General features: G+C 38.8%; 1 protein-coding gene across 1 annotated transcript in view; it reads left to right on the forward strand.

Annotated features, from left to right (window-relative positions):
* Positions 1–5,891, forward strand: part of LOC128698199 (ubiquitin-conjugating enzyme E2 Z) — an 82,679-nt gene extending 76,788 nt beyond the window's left edge. Inside the window, exon 6 of the mRNA XM_053790331.2 lies at positions 684–5,891. Coding sequence (XP_053646306.1) covers positions 684–875 — 192 coding nt within the window. The 3' untranslated portion in view covers positions 876–5,891. The remainder of the gene's footprint in view (positions 1–683) is intronic.
* Positions 5,892–21,499: the final 15,608 nt, after the last annotated feature.

The following is a 21,499-nucleotide window of genomic DNA, read 5'->3' on the forward strand; positions in this document are numbered from 1 at the left end:
ACACTCCGAATTTTCTGCATAATATTTACACCACACATTGCCCTTAAACAGGACATCTCCGCTGCCTCCAACCGTCTCCTCGCTGCTGCATTTACCATGATTATATCAATAATAAATGACTACAGTGCTCTTCTCTTGCTAAGCTATTATGAGATGAATGGAAATGGTTGTTAGTGAGTAGGATATATGCAGCATGGGCCGCTGGACTTATTGCACTGCCCTATTATTAAGATCTATTGATAAGAAAACCTTTTTAAAGATTTTTATGCATATAGAAGAGTGAAATACAATACATAGTTTTGTTCAACAGAGCAATGTTCAATAGGGCTTCTTTAATTCAGGTTTGCCAGTAGAAGTAGGAAACTTTGCAAGAATATAGTTTGAAGGAAATACGTTAAAAATTAAACGTAATGACCAGAAAAAATACATTTTAATGATAGCTTTTGTTTTTAGTTTTAAACACTCCTTATTTTTTGATATGAATGGTGAACTGCCGACAATAATGAAAAGATACACATTTTAGAACATCTTTTGCTGAAGCAGTGTTTTTCTCTGAGTAGAGCTTTGTCAAATTATGATACAGCTCTATACAAATTTTAACATTTCAGTACAGCTTTTCTTCATAGTCATTATTGTTCTATAGTAATGTTCAGTATGCTTGACAACACTGTACTAATTTTCAGGACCCTTTTGGAGAAAGACGAGGTCGTTTTCAGTATGGTACGTTGCTAAAGCACCTGAAGAAGTTAAAAATGAAGCTGAAGGCAAATGGCATCCCAGAAGTGCCAGAAGTGCCTATTTCAGCTGAAAATGATGATGTCTCGAGTATATCTGAAAGTGAAGAAGGTTCGCCAGCTAGTGAAGGAGAAGAGTAAAGCAGTCAAAAAAGATTTCTTTCTCTTTTTTTTGTGAACAAGGTAAATGACTTAGTGTTTTGTTAAAACTTTATTTACACATCACAATTATTTTTAAATTGGTTCGTGTTACAAAAGTTTTGTCTCATCGATGTCGTTCATAATATTCTTTTATGAGATAAATATCCTTTTATCTCAAAAGTTAGCCATAATGAAATGCTTATAAGTGAAAAAATGGTGAAAATTAAGTGTTTTGGGTTTATTTTCTATATTTTAAATGAAAAAAAAATGTATACAAAGACATGTGAAACACAGGTTTTCTAAGTGTGATGCAACTTGGTCTTGACAGAGCCAGTCAGAATTAATGGAGCATACAGTAGTCATGCTTTATCTGTAAGTTGGTTAACTTCAAAGTAATCACCTGCCAGTCCACTGCTTGCAATATTGTGTATGTTAGTAACTATGTATATTGCCAGCCAGCCCACTGCCTTACAGCGTGTGATGATAGCTCGTATTATCACTATAAATTTTAGATTATTCTTTGTTGCAGTACTGTTACATCAGCAACCTAAGGAAAAGAATTTTAAGTAAATCTCAATTGTAATAAAATGGTTCTCCACATGTATGCCATCACCCATTATCATGGGTTGAGATCCTGCCAGGAGACTAAATGTAACAGTTTGAGTACTTCAAAGTCAGTGCTTTGATGCTAGCAATGGGTTCTTGATTTAAGAAACTGGAGCTGCCCTCTCCTTTTTGTCAAACCTGATTGCCTTCCGTTCTGCAGGTGCTGTATGACCCCTATGGGTTGAGTGCTTTCCCATAATATAAAAATAATTCAAACAACATGCTTAGTTGCACCTAGGTAACTTGCAGGCTCATAAGTTTTGCTCCACAATTCAAGGATTTTCAGTACATAATGTTACTCTTTGTATTTAGTGCACCATGGTGCCAGACTAACTGGATGCTCCTTAGAGAGAGAATTTTTGATATGAATGTTTATATATAATGTCCTGTGAAGGAAAATGTTTGGTACTGTATATTTTCATGCCCCCAGGAGCAATGTCACACAGGATATTCACATTCAGTCAATGTTTTCAAGTAATTATTCCTTACATTATTGCCTTTTTTACAATTATGTTCATGTCATTGGAAGGATGTTTCTATGTCCTAAGTAATTTTTTGTACTATTCCTGATTCTTCTTTTATGTATTTTTAGGTTAAATCATTTCAATTTCTCATGCAGAGAGCAAGAGGGTAAATGCATAATTATGAATAATTTGACATCATACTTATAAATACCTTTGATGTTGCTGACTCAGAGAAACAAATGTTTGTGTTGATTTGGTTATCAGCTGCCAACTGCTTGTTTCATTTGTCTTTATATGTTATTATACACATATACTGTAGGTTATTGTGAAGAAATACAATTTTGTTTAATTTAATAAAATTTTGTATTAATATTTTTTAAGTAGAGGACTGCAGTCTAATTACATATTATCAATTTTATAAAATAGTATAATCTCCAGTGCTTCACATTAAGATATAAACGGATAGCCTGAATGTATGAGACTGAAACTAATGATGACATTTCAGTTTGACTTGGACCTCTTAACTGGTCACACACAGAAATGCAAGAGGAAATGAGCTAGACTATATATATAAGAGAGGGGGGCAAGGGATTAGAATGATAATAGTAGAACTCCTATCCCTTGCCCCCAGTTCATATATATTCTGACTTCCTTCCCTTCATGTTTATCAGTGTTACTATCAGTGGTCCGAGTCAGATCAAAGCGTTGACTTAAGTTTGTCTCCTACATGTGGGTTAATTTGCGTACTGTTCCAGTTATGGTATTCTGTCTTTTTACTCATTAAATACATAATCATATTTCATAGTCTCATATGATACAAGGCACTGCAGTCTTTAAGTAAATTTAATAACTGTTGCTTTCAAAACATTGCAAAATACTGTATGGCCCATATTGTTTCTACAAAAGATACTAATCATGTCTCTTGGATTCACTTTATTTATAAATATGAAATCTGTATAAATGATTAATTATATATGCATTATACTGAGGATGTTAAAACAATTTTGCTAGGAAAAGGCAGTCAGCTTATCACTGTTTATCATTTCTTAATATGATATACTTATTACAGGTTTCCCTTCACTTTATGTAGATTTGCTGGATGCAAATTCACTTTAATGGGATATCCTATTGCTATAGGTAATTCTGTATATGCAATATGCACTTGCCATGTGTGATCAGTGTGGTTTGCAAAGTGTATTGATGAGTTTTATTTTGTAAAATTAAGTGTTTGACCTTACTGATTAATGTAACTGTCATGTCTGATACTCTTCTGCAGTATAACATGAGGGACACTGTACTTGCTGTATGTATGACACAGATTCTCTGTTCAAAGTCAAGATGGATTGCTAATATCTCTCATGTACTAGACTGAATAACTAAAGCAACCTGGGGTTTCTGGGAAGTACTGCATTTATATTGCTATTTTGTGCAAGCTCACCTTAGTTTGATACCAACAGTGACGACAGCTTTGCTGCCCCGCAAGTTATTACCCTTTTGGAATTTCCATTTGGTTATAATAGCTACAGGAGTAGAGCTCACGTAATTCTTTAAAGTTTCTAGTGGTTATATTATGCCTTAAGTCCTTGACTTATTATGTTATTATTATGAGTCAGGGTGGCCCAAAAAGAGAAACAAAAGTTTCTCTCTTTAATTTCAGTAATGTATACAGGAGAAGGGGTTACTAGCCCCTTGCTCCTGTATAATGTTAATATGTTCTTGAAATTGTTCATAAATCAGTTATTTTGAACCTGAAACCTGTTTTCCTATAAACACAATATCAGAGATGCATTCCTGAGCCATATTCCATATCTAACTTCCTCTTTCTTTAACCAAGAATATTTACCCAAGATTTACAGTACAGTGGTCCCTTGAGTTACAATAATTTTGAGTTACAATTTGCCCTCAAAGGAATTTAGTTTTGAGTTGCGACGAAAAATTTGAGGTATGGTATGCATATAATGGTATGACTGTTGTGGGCTGCATCCTTGGGAACAAGATTAACTTCAGTTTCTGTATACAGTAGTATGCCAATGATATCAGTAAAGTCTGTAATAGTTGTATCATGTACTTGTAGAAATATTCTTCTTTCAACAAACCAGCCGTATCCCACCAAGGCAGGGTGACCCAAAAAGAAAAACTGAAGTTTCTCTTCTTAACTTTAATGATGTATGCAGGAAAAGGGGTTACTAGCCCCTTGCTCCTGGCATGTTAATCACCTCTTACAACACACATGGCTTACAGAGGAAGAATTCTGTTCCACTTTCGTATGGAGATAAGAGGAAATAAGGACAAAAACTTGTAGGAAAATAGAAGAAAACCCAGAGGGGTGTGTATTTATATGCCTCGGTGGGAGACGGCCGACTTGTTGAAAAAAAAAAAAAAAAAAAAAAAAAATATGCAAGTGCAGTGTAACCTAAGTGTAAGTAGAAGTAACAAGACATACCTGAAATCTTGCATGTTTATGAGACAGAAAAAAAGACACCAGCAATCCTACCATCATGTACAAATAATTAAAGGTTTCCATTTACATTCACTTGGCAGGACAGTAGTACCTCCCTGGGCGGTTGCTGTCTATCAACCTACTTCCTACAGAAATTATTCTTTCTTTCAACACACCGGCCATATCCCACCAAGGCAGGGTGGCCCAAAAAGAAAAACGAAAGTTTCTCTTTTTAAATTTTGTAATTTATACAGGAGAAAGAGTTACTAGGCCCTTGTTCTCGGCATTTTAGTCGCCTCTTACAACACGTATGGCTTACGGAGGAAGAATTCTGTTCCACTTCCCCATGGAGATAAGAGGAAATCAACAAGAACAAGAACTAGAAAGAAAATAGAAGAAAACCCAGAGGGGTGTGTATATATATATGCTTGTACATGTATGTGTAGTGTGACCTAAGTGTAAGTAGAAGTAGCAAGACGTACCTGAAATCTTGCATGTTTAAGAGACAGAAAAAAGACACCAGCAATCTTACCATTATGTAAAGCAATTACAGGATTCTGTTTTACACTCATTTGGCAGGATGGTAGTACCTCCCTGGGTGGTTGCTGTCTACCAACCTACTACCTAATTATTATTATTATTATTATTGTTATTACTGTATTATTATTATTGTTTTATTATTATTATTATTATTATTATTATTATTATTATTATTATGATCAGCATGTGTGAGTATACGTTAGCCAACCAGTAATGTGGTAGCTTGCCTCTTAGACAGCATGTGCACCAATGGGAATGGGGGTCTAGGAGGGTGGCTTAGCAGCCAGTCAGCAACAGTGCTGAATGTCCCTGCCAATAGCAGAGTTTGTATTACAGTTCATTGTTTATTCTTCACTTTTAACCCTTTCAGGGTTTCGGCCGTACTAGTACGGCTTACGCACCAGGGTTTTTGACGTACAGTGGACCCCTGCATAGCGACCTTAATCCGTGCAAGAGGGCTGGCTGTTATGCGAAATGTTCGCTATGTGAATGAATTTTCCCCATAAGAAATAATGGAAATCAAATTAATCCGTGCAAGACACCCAAAAGTTTGAAAAAAAAAATTTTACCACATGAAATATACATTTTCCTACACACAAAGAGAAGGATACATGCACAATAGTAGAGTAGTACATGCACAATATATATTGTGCGTGTACTACTCTACTAAATGAAGAATAAATGACACTTACCTTTATTGAAGATGCAGCAATGACTGATGAGACACTGTGTCCTGGGAGTGCCTTTTTCTCCTGAGTACTGTAGGTCCTGTTTGGTATTTTCTTCCAGAACAGGCCTTATCACACTGTGTATGTCACTACGATTCTTAAATCTCTCAAACCAACCTTTGCTGGCTCTAAATTCACCAATATGAGCACTAGTTCCAGGCATTTTCCCTGTTCACCTGGGTGTTAGTCGACTGGTGTGGGTTGCATCCTGGGAGACAAGATTAAGGACCCCAATGGAAATAAGTTAGACAGTCTTCGATGACACTGACTTTTTTGGGCTATCCTGGGTGGCAAATCCTCTGGGGTTAATTGTTTCTTGGTATTCTCAATAAGCCACACCAACAACGGTGCTACAGCAGCAGCAGCAGCAGCTGACGATGTTACAGCAGCAGCAGACGATGCTACAGCAGCAGCAGCAGCAGACGATGCTACAGCAGCAACAGACGATGCTACAGCAGCAGCAGACGATGCTACAGCAGCAACTGACGATGTTACAGCAGCAGCAGACGATGCTACAGCAGCAGCAGCAGCAGACGATGCTACAGCAGCAGCAGCAGCTGACGGTGGAACAGCAGCAACAGACGATGCTACAGCAGCAACAGACGATGCTACAGCAGCAGCAGACGATGCTACAGCAGCAGCAGATGATGCTACAGCAGCAGCAGACGGTACTACAGCAGCAGGAGCAGCTGACGGTGGTACAGCAGCAGCAGCAGCTGACAGTGCAGCAGCATTTGACGGTGATACAGCAGCAGCAGCAGCTGTACCACCAATAGTAGCGATGGTTGATTGGGGTTTATTATACAACCTGGCCAGCTCGGAGACACGCACTCCACTTTCATACTTATCAATGATCTTTTTCTTCATCTCCATAGTAATTCTCACCCTTATTCCTGTAGGGTTGGCACTAGAAGCTTTCTTGGGGCCCATGGTCACTTATTTTCCAGAAAAAAATCACCAAAAACACTGTAATAATACAAAATGTTCCGATTGTATGCTTGGATGTTACCGCGGAGGCTGGCTGGTAAACAATGCCACCCGCGGAACATGTGAGCGTGGCTCAGGCCGCACATTGGACGCGTCTCGGACGAAGGCCGCTGAGCGGGTTTTTGTCCACTATGCGGGGCAAAATTTTAGTGATCAAAGCGTCCGCTATGCGGATTGTCCGTTATGCAAGGCGTCCGTTATGCGGGGGTCCACTGTACTAGTACACCCAAATTCTAGCGCCCTCAAATCTAGGGAGAGAAAGCTGGTAGGCCTACATATGAAAGAATGGATCTATGTGGTCAGTGTGTGCAGTATAAAAAAAATCCTGCAGCACACAGTGTGTAATGAGAGAAAAAAAACTTTGACCATGTTTTTGGTTTAAAACAGCGACTTTGCACTGTATTTTCGTATGGTATTTATTGTTGTGTTCTAGTTTTCCTGGTCTCATTCTATAGAATGGAAGACATATTATAGAAATTGAGATGATTTTAACTGATTTTACAATGAAAAGTACCTTGAAATTGAGCTCAAAGTAGCAGAAATGTTTGATTTTTACCAAAGTTCAAAAGTAAACAAATCATGCTAAGCGTCCAATACACGTCAACTGGTGAGTCTAATATTCTTTCACAAGTGCCCCGATATTATTTATACCATTTTTTACACTAATGCAGTAGTCTGCATAACAGTAAATCTTCTATTTTTTTGTGAGAATAAAAATTCAAATTGGAAAGCAAAAGAATGTAAGAGGGGCGTTGGGACGTGACTAATGAACAGAGGAAATGTCATTTTAGTGCCAGGAATGTCTTTCTTGTTAATTCTGGACCCTACATATTTGGAAATTGGCATCTTTTGAAATTTGTGTGAAATTGGCAAAATTGCTAAATTCTGACCATTGTATTGGATAGTTGTAATCGGTAAATGGGTGGTTTCTTGCACTCATTCGATAAAACAAATGGAGTTCTAGCAAAATATTCATGATTTTTGTTGACTAGTATAGTGGAATTGGCCGAAAATAGGGCTCAAAGTGGGCAAAATCGCTGATGCGTAAACATCGTCAAGACCGCTAACTTCGCGAGAGCATAATTCCGTAAGTTTTCCATCAGATTTCATACTGTTGGTGTCATTATGATCGGGAAAAGATTCTCTATCTTTTCATGAGAAAAAATAATTTTTTTTTTTAAATTTGGGCAACCCTGAGAACAAGTTTCTGAGAGGGCCTGTCGACCCTGAAAGGGTTAAGCTATCACAGGTGTTTCATGCAATATCTCTGGATTATTTACCCTTCATAATTCATTTGTTATATAATTGCACCATCTTTTGCATTACCAAGCTATCATGGCCCCTACAGTGTACAGTCAACATGCCATTTCTCTGAAGATCAAGCAAATAATTAGTGCATGTATGTGGCTTTCCACACACTACCATCTCTGCTGTTATCAAGCAAATAGAAATAATAATGAATAATAAAGTAGTTGATGAATCTAAGCTAGTGAAGAAGAGCAGAGAAATTATAATAGAGATAGAAAGACTGTTGCGGTTGTGGATAAGAGAAGCAGGTGAAGGGAGACAGTGCCTGCAAGTTATATTTATAAGTGTGAAAGTTCAAGGTACAATAAAAGTTGCACTTCCCAAGTCTTGGAATGAATTACCATAAAACCATGTACATTTTGGTTTTTGAGGTACAATACATCTTCTGGAACATACTAATATTATAACTCAAGGGACCACTGTATAGTCATTACTCTCCTTATTCACTTATAAACAGTATTAAATATTATTTTATAAACAGAACAGAGCCACAATATACTGTACAATGTGTATGTAGGGGCAGGTGTCAGTAGAGTAAGTGTCATGTGTTGGTACATGTATTGTCTGTAACCATCTTGGATGTACTTAGTATTCACATTTACAGATGCCATGTGCAAGTCATATAGCCATTTGTATGATCAACACTTGAGGGTGAACTCAGGTCAGTTCAAATCCTGGAGCATTAGTGAAGAGGGGGAGAGAGGTAGTGGTTAGTGTAATTGAGTGAGAGATGGTGTGATGCGCTCCCTCCTTCCTGCACGGCCAGTATGTGGGTAGCAGCTATTGGACTTGTCAGATATTGATAGCTACCACAGTCACCAGGAGGCCTGGTCACAGACCGGGCCGCGGGGGCGTTGACCCCCGGAACTCTCTCCAGGTAAACTCCAGTCTTTTGAAAATCATGTACTATATTAAACCTAGAGTTCTTGACCAATCTCTATCAAACAAATGTGGGGGCTCTATACATGCATAAAATGTATATATACAAAGTATGAATGCATTTGGTAAAAACTAACCAAGATTTTTTTTAATTTAGCTTTATGGAAATTATAAATATTAGTTCCACTGTTCTTAAGCAGTGCTTACCAAACAGATGCTTTCTCTCTATACATACATCCATTAAAAAAAACATACCCGAAATATGAATGCTTATGGTAGAAGAAAGTAACTGAAAAAAATATATTTATAAATAAACCTTAAATATTTTAAATTGTAAGAAGTCCTGTATATCAAAAGAATGAGTCCATGTTCATAAGTCAATTTGTTCCGAAGTGCCAGTGTCATAAAAGTGGAACATTGTAAGTTGGAATCCTAACTGTTTACTATTTACTGGCTCACACTGCAATAATCTACTACTATATTTATGAAGAAATATTTCCTTGCATGCTTTTCTCATTTTATATTTGGCCTTTCATTATTGTTGGGAACATTAAGAAATCTTCCTCATCTACCTTATCTTATTCTCTTGTGATCCCTTATGCAATTGTCATATCTCCTCATTTTCTCCTGCATGTCAGTGATGGTGATTTTTGCTAAACATTAAAAAAAAAGAGTCAGAATACCTTTTAGTAGAGCAGCCATGAGGGATGGGGGCTAAAGCCCCTTCAAAAACAAATATTTTTTATTTTTTCAATTAGTGACTAATGTTCACTGTATTATATTGTGCAGTGACAACAAAAGCACGGTTGTTTAATCCCTAAACAGTCCAAACGTATATATACTTTCTTACCGCTAGCACCCCAAATGTATATATACATTTTATTTTTCCTGCCTCCAAATTTGGCACAGGATTGGCCCGAGATGCCTGGTCAGCATAGAATGGGTCTTAACACTAGATGTGTACCATATTAAAAAAATCTGGGGCCACTTAATACCTTGTGGGAGCGCCAGTTAAATTGAGCACCAGCTAGAGCAAACAGTGCGGCAAACACCAAGGATTCTCTGATGTAATGTCATATTAACACTCCCCTTTTAAGAGGAAAGTGATGTTAACCCCAAGTTTAGGGTCTGTCTATTTGTCTCTGTCTCTTTTTATCTGTCTCACAGGTACACACAAATACAATTATACATAGTGTAAATTACCTAAGATAACCTAAAAAGGCCAAAGTGCTATACTGTGCTTGTAGATATAATGCATAAGAATACCTGTTGGATCACAGTGGCTCTCTCTGAGATAGAGAGAGAGACAAGCAGAGAGATGGAAAGAGACAAGCAGACAGAGAGACAAGACAGAGAGGAGACAGATAATCAGAGACAGATACGAGCTCATCAAATGTCACCCCTTATCTTATCTCTGCACCCTCACTAGCACCCATCAACTGTCATCCCTTATCTCATCTTATCACTGCCTTCCTGGATGCTTGCCACTGACACTTGTCTTACACATTGCTTCAAGGGAACTACTACTACTGCTGCTGCTGCTGCTGCTGCTGCCGCTGCCACTGCCGCTGCCGCTGCCGCCGGCCCCGCCCCCGCCGCTGCCGCCGGCCCCGCCCCCGCCGACGCCGACGACGACGACAATAATAAATGACCAAGACAGGTGTAAATGTCCACCTGTCAATGTGTTTGTGGCAGTTTAAGTACAATTTCAGTACCTAATATTAGTGTCATAACAAAGATTGGTTATGAAATGGCAAGAACTACAATAAATTGTAATTATCAGAATTTTTTTTTTTTTTTTTCAACAAGCCGGCCGTATCCCACCAAGGCAGGGTGGCCCAAAAAGAAAAATGAACATTTCTCTTTTTAAATTTAGTAATTTATACAGGAGAAGGGGTTACTAGCTCCTTGCTCCCAGCATTTTAGTAACCTCTTACAACACGCATGGCTTAAAGAGGAAGAATTCTGTTCCACTTCCCCATGGAGATAGGAGGAAATAAACAAGAACTAGAAAGATAATAGAAGAAAACTCAGAGGGGTGTGTATGTATATGCTTGTACTTGTATGTGTAGTGTGACCTAAGTGTAAGTAGAAGTAGCAAGACGTACCTGAAATCTTGCATGTTCATGAGACAGAAAAAAAGACACCAGCAATCCTACCATTGTTACACCTGGGGCCATGTCTATGGGCCTGTTTTGGCCCCTTTCCGTAACAAGACGTTGAATCCAGCTCTCGTCTAGTTGTCCTTAGACACATGTCAATTCAATATGGGGATTATCATTAGGAGACTGATCTGACTAAATAAAATGCGATCTTTTATTATAAAAGAATCCATATAAAACTTAGTATATGATACAAAGCTAGCTAGCTCTCTCTCTCTCTCTCTCTCTCTCTCTCTCTCTCTCTCTCATACATAAAAGTACATGTTGTCTTGGACTAAGTAATCTTCTAGAGCGGTGGAATATATTAAAGGCTGAGTGCCTGAATGTGCTCAGAAGAGTGTATGAACAAACTCTGAGAGTGTGTGGAAACCTACTCAGAGCAAGGGCTGTGAACCTGCTCTGAGCGAGAGCGGTGAACCTACTGACGGTACCACTGAGTGGTAAGCCAACGTCAGGTTGGTCATGTGACTGAGGGGGACGTCAGTACCTGAACTAGTAACTGGCGCTCCAACTAGTAGTTTCCCACTACATGAAACTCACGTTCTTATTATAACACCTAACAATATAATATAACAATATTAGCATTGACATTATATATATGTATATAATAAAAAGGAGCACATCTTAGTATAAAATATAACGGGTATGGCCATACTCGTAACACTATCATGTAAAACAATTACAGGCTTTCGTTTTACACTCACTTAGCAGGATGGTAGTACCTCCCTGGGCGGTTGCTGTCTACCAACCTACTACCTAGAAAATAAAAATTACATAAAATATAAAAACGAGAATAAAGGTATATCGGCAACACTTCTGCAGGTGGCAGGACATGATGTTGCTGTCAGGTGAGCATTAAGTGCCAACTTTGCAGCCTCATATCTCAGTAAGTACTAACCCTAATTTTTTTATTTTAATCCTATAACACTTAGAAAAATTTTCTCTTTAATTCAGTGGAAAAAAAAAATTATTTTTCAAAATATTCGGGGCGCTGGGTGAGAGAACATATATATATACGTTTGGACCATTTAGGGGTTAAAAAATTCTCATAATGAAAATCACACGTTAGAGAGGATTTTTTTTTCAGCACATGATTATTAGGCTGCCCATGATGGAAGTCCTGGCTGTGCTGCTAGTACACTTTGGTTGGAACTATTTACAAATAATGTACACTTTGGAGTGGAAACTTTTAAAGTAATGTTCTGGTCCATCTTGGACGATTATCAAGTAACAACTTGGACCATTATCCAATAACAATTTGGACCATTATCAAGTGACACCTTGGACCATTATCAAGTAACAAATTGGACTGTTATCAAGTAACAACTTGGGCCATTATGAAGTAACACTTTGAACTATTTCCAAGTAACAACTTGGATTGTTATCAAGTAACAGCTGACTTAATAGTGGTTGAAGATGGACCAAATTTTCATATAAATTTCTTCTCGATAGTGCGATCGTTTATGAACACATTTTTACTGTTTACAATCATCTTAACTTATTTCTTTTCTCAGGCAGCAGTCAGAAACAGCCATGGTTAGTGGATAGAATATCAAGCTTCCACCATTTATCTTCTGATGATCTATATGGATTTAGCACTTTATTAAATACAAAACCATATTGGTCTAAAAAACATAGATGCAGATGCCACACTGTTGTGTATTCCAATTTTAATCTAGTTTGTTGTGTCTTTTTTTTATCATTTAACTATATATTTGATACATTTTTTTAAGTGTTTTAGAATAAAAATTTTTTTTAGGGTCAGTACTTACTGAGATATGAGGCCGCGAAGTTGGCACTTGGCGATCACCTAATGGCAACGTGGGGCACTGCCGCTTGCAGAAATTCTACATATTTGCTGTTTTCTTCCATTTTTTTTTTTTAAATTTTCTTGGTTTTCATAATATGATAATTATGTTTTATGGCAAATCTTTTGATTTCAATGCCAATTGTTTATACACCAATATTATATACGAAATTATTATCATATTGTCATAAACACACATGTACACACTGACAGGTGATTTTGCACACCTGGCTGAATCACATTCTATTATCTACAACTATATATAAGTATTTACATGTCCTACTTATGTTTCTAGAACTCCACAATTGTATGATACTCCATGAAGCATGGATTCATACAGAGTGCCACCCCACACTGGTGACAAATGAATCGTGTGTCCTTCCGCTGTTTGGGTCGGTTTTTGGTGGTAGCACATACAACACACTTTTTCTGGGCATTCTTCTTCTTTTGGGTAGGTGGTACTATTGGTACCAGATAGTGACAGTTAGGAGTAATTCGGTCTGGCACTTCCCCCACTGGCTGTGGTTGGGGACAGGTTGTGGTGTGACAGGTCACTGTTGAGGGGCAGGTACAGGTGTGGTACCATACTTTCTTGCTATCTGTTTGACAACATTCAGAGGGAATTCTGCAAAATGTTGTCGTTTTCCAGTCTTTATTTCATACATATTGAATGCATTGAGCACTGCAATGTCTACAAGGCGAAAAAAACGGTTTTATATACCACTTGCGACCCCTATGCACACAGTCAACAAACCCTATCATCATGTCACACTTGCCAACTAGTTGCATATTGTCCGTATAGTCCACGACAGCAGCTCGTTTCTGTGGATGGTTGACAACAATGTCACGTCTCGTTTGTCATGCCACGTCAGTGCCATGATGTCATTAGCATGAAACACTTGCACTGCACCTTCAACACTGCCTCCACTGAACCTTGGCATATGTTTTCTATTTCTTCTCACTGTTCCACATATCTCAGTATTGTTCACATGTAGGAAATCAGCGAGCATAGGGCTTTTATACCAGTTCTCTGTGTACAATGTATGGGCCTTGCCAAGGTATGGTTCCATCATCCTGCGAACAACATCACCGGAAATGCCCAACATCCCTCTGTCATCATCGAGCGTGTTTCTCCCGGTGTATACAATAACATCCAACACAAGACCACTCTCACAGTCACACACAACAAAAAGTTTTATACCAAAGCGATTACGTTTGCTCGGTATATATTGCTTGAATGACAGGCGGCCCTTGAACAGAATCAAGGACTCGTCAACAACAATGTTCTTGAAGGGATAAAAGTATGCACTGAATTTCTGCCTCAAATACATAAACTACTTCCCAGATTTTGTATAGAAGGTCATTTCTATTTGGCGTATTTCTGAGAAGTGCAGCATTTGTAGCAACAGAGTAAATCTGTTGCAGGGAGGGAGGTCACGGAAAACTGGAGTACTAATGAAGTGGTCTGTGGACCAGTAATTACGTATATTGTTCTTATAGATATGTGGCATAAGCATGAAAATGACAAAGAATAAATACATTTCAGCCACTGTTGTGTCCTTCAACCTGTGCAGCCGTGACGATTCTCCAACCTCTGTTATGTTGTTCATGACATATTGGTAATAATTGTTTGTCTGGGTCACTATGAAGTTCATTATTGGCTCGTTAAAGCACAACTGGAAATAGTCTATCTCTGTAGACTCATTCGTTATGGGACATTCTGGCTGGATACCACTTCCACTCACATCAAAATCACAAGGCTGTAGCACGAATATACTTTGTGTCCAGTTCCACTCATGATCACATGGTGCAGGGTGGACCTGTGGCATGGGGGAGCAGGAGGAGGGACAGGAGTGGAGGCAGCACATGGTTGAGGGGATGCAGGGCGGTCCTTTGTCCACCCACTCTGCCATGTGGTCCAGGTACTGTGCCACCCACCACTACTTCCTCCATCCCCACATACTCGCCTTCATGATCACTTTCACTATCAGTGGCCGGGGTTTTGGATCGTGACCTGCCACAACCCTTGGGGATTGCATATGGCACACTGCCTGAACATAGATAACGACGCCTAAAAGTACACTTCACTGGTGAATAATGAACTTCACTATCGCTAGATGAATTCTCGAATGACATAAAATCAATCTCATCATCACTTACATCACTTTCACTATCACTAAAACACCAGGAAAATGATAGTTTCCTCTTGCGAAGTTGCCTATGGGTAACACTCGCCACTCCAGAGGTGCTTCGCCCAGGGTCTTGTGTGGCCACACTGGCCACCCCGGAAGTGCTTGGCCTAGGGTCTGCTGTGGCCACACTGACTACCTCAGAGGTGATGGGCTGAGGGTCATCTGGGTTATCGTCGACATTTTCACTAATTTCTTGAATATTACTGGCCCCATTGGTGTCAAATCCACTAAACTCACGATCTATATCACTTTCCTCGAATAGTAGAGTGTTAATACGACGAGGCGTGAGTGAATCACGAGGATGTACCATGATGTTGACCCAAGATGGAGGTGAATGTTACTGGTCCTACTATGTGGTACCCAGGCATCCCAGATTTTTTGTATACCGCGCACACTGAGTGCGCACACCCATTCTCTCATGCCTATCGCGCCAATTTTAATGAATGAAAAATATAACATATATACGTTTGGGGTACTACGCGAGAGAACGTATACAGTGGAACCTCAAAAATCGAACTTAATCCGTTCCAGGAGCTAGTTCTAAATTCGAAAAGTATGAAATTCGAAGCAATATTTCCCATAAGAAATAATGGAAATATAACTAATCCGTTCCAGAAACCCAAAAATATTCACACAAAAAATACATTTTATAGAGATTAATTACAGTTTTACATACAACAAATACTATAGTTTTTAATTATGTATAGTAATACATATAAAATAACATTTTTACTTACCTTTATTGAAGATTGGTGATGGCATCTGGAAGATAGGGAGGAGGAGAGAGGGAGTTGGGGTTAGTGTTTGGAAGGAGAATCCCCCTCCTTGAGGACTTCAGGTAAAGCCCTCTCTGGGGTTACTTCCCTTCTCTGTCTTTTAATGCCACTAGGACCAGCTTGAGAGTCACTGGACCCCTGTCTCACAAAATAACTGTCCACAGTCCTCTGTTTCTGGCACCTCTTTAACATTTTCCTAAAATGGGACATGGTTCTGTCACTGAACTTGTTGCAAAGATGGCTTGTTTCAGCTTGCTCAGGGTGGTACTTCTGCACAAACATTTGGACATCATTCCACTTGGCACAAATCTCCTTAATCTTTGAAGAAGGCACCTCATCCACTCCCTATATTAACGCCTTTCGCAACATCAGCTTCCTTTATTTGTTCTTTCTTTGACAGGATAGAACCAATGGTCGACTTGTTTTTCCCATACATCCTGGCAAGCTCAACAAGTCTCACACCACTCTCATACTTCTGTATCATTTCCTTCTTCACATCTATGGTGTTTCTCACTTTCTTTACCACAGGGGTACCACTAGCAAGTTTCTTTGGGCCCATGGCAGCTTATTTCACAGTCCCACAAGCACTAAACACAATGAAATAATCGTAAAATGCATGAATGAGAGCGCAGGTTAGTGTTCACTCCAGCATAAACAAAGCTAGACTGCTCATGGTGCCTGCACGGGGACGCGGACAGAGCGGGCGGCAGACAGGTCCCGTACTCGGCGGTCCGAAGATAGGGGTGCGTTCGATAATAGGGACAGTTTGTCTGAAAAAATGGTCCTATTTTCGAAACGTTCGATATGTGATACGTTCGATTTTTGAGGTTCCACTGTATAAACGTTTGGACCGTTTAAGGGTTAAGCAGTAAAGTTGGGTCTAGATATGAAAGAAGAGGTATATGCAGTAAGTGTGCACCATGCGAAACAATCCAGCAGCACTCAGTGCATGATAAAAAAACTGCAACTGTGTTTTTGGTTTAAAGCAGTGACGTTGTAGTATATTTTCATATGGTTTTTATGGTTGTATTCTGAGTTTCTTGATCTCATTTGATAGAATGGAAGATATGTTACAGAAATACAGATGATTTTTGACTAGTTTCAGGACTGAAAATAGCTTGAAATTGATATTCCAGAGTACACAAATGATGTCACTTGTCCAATACACATCCAACTGGCCAGTCTAATACACATTTAGGAATGTACTGACATTATTTATACAATTATTTCAATAATGCATAATAGTAAATCTTCTATATTCAAAATGGAAAGCAAGTGTAATGTAAGAGGGGCCTGGAGACGAGACTAAGGAACAGAGAAAATGTTATTTTAGTGCCAGGAATGTCTGCATTGTTTATTCTCGACCCTGTTTTGAAATTGGCATTTCTTCAATTTTGTGTGAAATTGGCCAAATTACTAATATCTGATCACTTTACTGGGTAGTTCAGATAGTTGAATGGGTAGTTTCTTGTACTCAGTCAGTTGAGTGGAAGACATACTAGTAAAATAGCTAAGAATTTGGCCAACTGGAACAATGGAATTGGCCTAAAATTGGACTCAAAAGTGGACAAAATTGCCAATGCGTAAATATCACTGACGAAGCAAAATTTGCGAAAGCTTAATTTCGTCAGTTTTCCGTCAAATGTTGTACTTTTTGTTTTATTATCTTCAGACAAAGATTCTCTACCATTTCATGAGATTTTCTTATAAGTAAGTTTATTCAGGTATACACAAATACAGTTGCATAGATTATCATACATAGCTGCATATGTGTAGAGAACCTAGGATAACCCAAAAAAGTCAGAGTGACTTATTTCCATTGGGATCCTTTTAATACCTTATTATTATTCTATAAAGAAGATAATATCTTGTTATGATAGTATAAAGGGGATATACATACTTGGAATAAGGTAAAATGAGTTATTCATATTTACATGTGTGTCAGCTAAAAAAAAAAAAAATAATTCCCTTCCCTTTCTGTCACTTCATTCATTAGGCACCTTTTGGCTCTCTTCTTGAACTGGCTCGTGCTGTGACTGGCTTTGACATGTGCAGGCAGTCTGTTCCATTCCTTTATTGCTGTACAATAAATGGTATTTGAAGCCTGGCCACTGACTGTGGGTACTACAGAGTTGTGCTCTCTCCCATAATACTATGATTGCTTTGGTTTCCACCCTTGACAAAATTGGCAGTAAGATATTCTGGACACTGTTGATGAGCAATTTTATAAACTTGATTTAACTTCAGTTGTTTTTCTCTGTCTTCAACATTTAGCATATTGTTGTAATTCATCCTGGCCTACAAGCTCTCTTGGACCCAGGTTCAGTATGAATCTTACCATTTTGTTCTGAGTGATTTGTAGTCTGTTTTTCAGTTTTTTGTCAAGGCAGAGTACAATGAAGAGCAAGCGTAGTCTATATGACATTGTATAAGGGCTCGACATTGGGTCCTGCGAGCCTCGGTAGGTAGACACTGTGCTTGTCTGTAGAGGAACTTCAGTCTGGCATTTGCTTTCTTTACTACGCTGTTCCCTAACAATTCTCCTGGCATGCATGGGTCAAAGGGGATTCCCATATATTTTACTGAGGAAACCAAAGTGATGGGTTCCCCATTACACTGGACATGAAAATTATTTACCCTTCTCAGTTTATGTTTCGTGCCAAAGAGTATGGCTTCCGTTTTCCTGAGGCGTAACGATAGCTTGTTGTCTACAAACCATTTGCTGCAGGACTCCAGTTCCAATGTTATTACATTAGCTATATCTTGTGGGTCTTTTCCTGACACTAACAAAGCACTGTCACCTGCATACAGTAGGAGTTTGCACTTGGCACTGATGGGCATGTTGTTTACATAACATAGGAATAATAAGGGACCCAGAATATTACTTTCGGGAACCCCACATCCTATCGGCAGGGGTTCTGATTCTGTTTTGTTGATTTTGACAATTTGTGTCCTGTTGCTAAGGTAAGTTTTAAACCAGTCTATGGAACCTATGCCGATAGCTTGAAGTTTCTTACATAATATATTGTGGTTGATAGTGTCAAAGGCCTTTTGCAAGTCTAATGTTACCATTCCTATGAGGTTTCCCTTGATATACCTTTGAAGAGTTTCGAGAGCTTATCTACTCTCTGAGCCCGGCCATGGGCCAGGCTTGTCTGGTGCTTGCCTGGTCAACCAGGCTGTTGCTGCTGTAGGCCTGCTGCCCCACATATCCATCACAGCCTGGTTGATCTGGCACCTTGTGAAGATACTTGTCCAGTTTCCTCTTGAAGGCTTCTACACTTGTTCCAGCAGTTCTCGTGTAATCCATCAGATTAATTAGCGAGGTGTCGGTTGAGAAGGATCTCCTAAAGTCTGATTGGTAACTATGGAGAATGTTGTCATAAAGGTACTTAACTACTTGACTGTACACTGCCCTCTCTAGAATTTTGGATGTTACACTGAATATACTAACAAGCCTATAGTTGCTGACATCAGACCTGCTATTTTTCTTGAAGATAGGAGTAACTCTGACCTCCTTCAACCCCTCCAGTATGGTATTAGTGGTGATAGACAAATTTATTATGTGAACAATGGGGATTGGCAGTTCAGAGGCACTGTCTTTTAGGAACTTAGTCGGGATGTTATCTGGGCCGGTGCTCTTGGTTGGGTTTAACTCGCTTAGTTCTTTTTGCACGAAGTCATGAGATACACTTACTAGTTGGCAACTGTTTTGGGTTACCCCTTTATTGGTATAGTATGTTTTAAACTTATCAGAGTCATTTATCTTCAGTCTTGTTTAGACTAGCTTGTCAGGACCAGGTGTATTCCTTCTCTTGTGAAGGATTTTTACAGGCTAGATACCATCATTAAGATTTGTGGAAGGTGAAGAACAAAAAGGCATAATACCCAGACACATAGGAGAAAGAAACTTACGATGACATTTCAGTCCAACAGACCATTAACTAGTCACACTAACACTGTTTGGGTTATTTGTGTATTATTCCTCTAGCTGTTTTGAACCTCAGCACTTTTGGTTCACAGGTGAATGACCTGGGTTCTAAACCAGGTATGTGGAAATGTTTGGCAAGTCTTTTTACACCTGTTGATCCAGTTCACCTAGCAGTAAATGCATACCTGGGTGCTAGCCATTTGTTAGGGATTGCATTCTGGGAAGTTAGTTTTACCTTAGAGATGGCTGGCCCGTAGTATCACACCTTTGAGTTCAGGGTCTGTCACGTAGTTCTGTGTGATGAGTTGAGCTCACTCAGATAAGCTATGAGCAGTAAATTTTGGCCTAGATATGACAGAATAGGTCTGTGTAGTGATCGTGCACCATAAAAAAAAATCCTGCCCGATGCAGTGCATGATGGAAAAAAAACTAGTTGTGTGTGTATCGTTTAAAACAGCAACTTTGCAGTGTATTTTTGGATGGTTTTTATGGTTTTATTCACAGTTTCTTGGTATTTGATAGAATGGAAAACATGTTACTTAAATAAAGATGATTTTGATTGAATTCAGGACTAGAAGTAGCTTGAGATTCGGATTTCGACCACTTTTTTGGGCAAATTTTTGCTCCGGGTTTCGTACATTGACTCTGAAATCATCTGTATCAGATGTGTCTGCCCACCTAAGACGCCACTGCCTGACTCAGTCTGCCTCTGTCACTTGTCACGTAAACAATATTCCGCGCGTTCATCCATTGTTTTTGGTGCTTGTTTGTTGAGCGTGACTGTGAAATAAGCCAAAAAAAATTCAGAGTGCCAGCCCTTTGGTAAAGAAGGTAAGAAACATGATAAAATTCAAGAAAGAGCTTGTATAAAAATACAAAAGTGGCATACATGTGGCTGAGCTCTCCAGGAAGTATGGTAAGTCCAAATCAACAATCAGTTCCAACCTGGTAAAGAAAGTAAAAATCAAGGAAACTGATGTTGCGAAAGGGGTAGATCACAAACAATTGAAGTTGTGGAGAAGTTGTTGTTGTTGTGGATCAATGAAAAACAGTTAGCTGGAGATAGTGTTGTGGAGGTGATAATTTGCGAAAAGGCAAGGCAGTTGCATGCGGATCTCGTAAAGAATATGCCAACAAGGGTCTTCAATAAAGGTAAAAGTTATTTAAATGTTCATTTATCCATTAAAATTAGTGCTTGATATTTATTTCCCATTGTTTTCTGTATGTAAAACTATAGTTATTCTTTATAAAATGTATTTTTTGTTAATATTTTTGGGTGTCTGGAATGGATTCATTGGATACTTACCATTTAATGATTAATTTTCGATCCCGACCCACCTCTTGATAATATGAGTTGATTAGCAGTAGTATTCTTAAACTTTTTTTTTTTCTTCTTCTGTTCGTGATTTGTGCCTCCTTCCAGTATTGGTTGAACCATGACTTCCCACAGCATCTTTTATGTATTCTCATGTGGGTAGGTAAAAAAAATTTTTGTACCTACTTTCATATCTGGTTGAAAATTTTCGTAATTTCCTGGGTTGGTCAACTTAATTCAAGATTTCACTGTTATTATAAAACGTTTCATTCCTTCATCACCTTTGATACTGTGTATTGGCCTCACTTCTAGGGAAGGTAGATACCTTGATCTTGGAAGGGCTGTTGACTCAAGGAATTGGAATTACCCTCACCTTGGATTAATCCTAGGTTATATACCATTCTCCAGGTGCTGTGTTGTCCCTACAGGTTTAGCATTGCTCTGTCATTTTTTTTTTAATAGTTTCACTTTCCCTGGGTAGAGGAGCAT

The sequence above is a fragment of the Cherax quadricarinatus genome, chromosome 63 (assembly GCF_038502225.1).
Source record: "Cherax quadricarinatus isolate ZL_2023a chromosome 63, ASM3850222v1, whole genome shotgun sequence".
In the NCBI taxonomy this organism is placed as follows: domain Eukaryota; kingdom Metazoa; phylum Arthropoda; class Malacostraca; order Decapoda; family Parastacidae; genus Cherax; species Cherax quadricarinatus.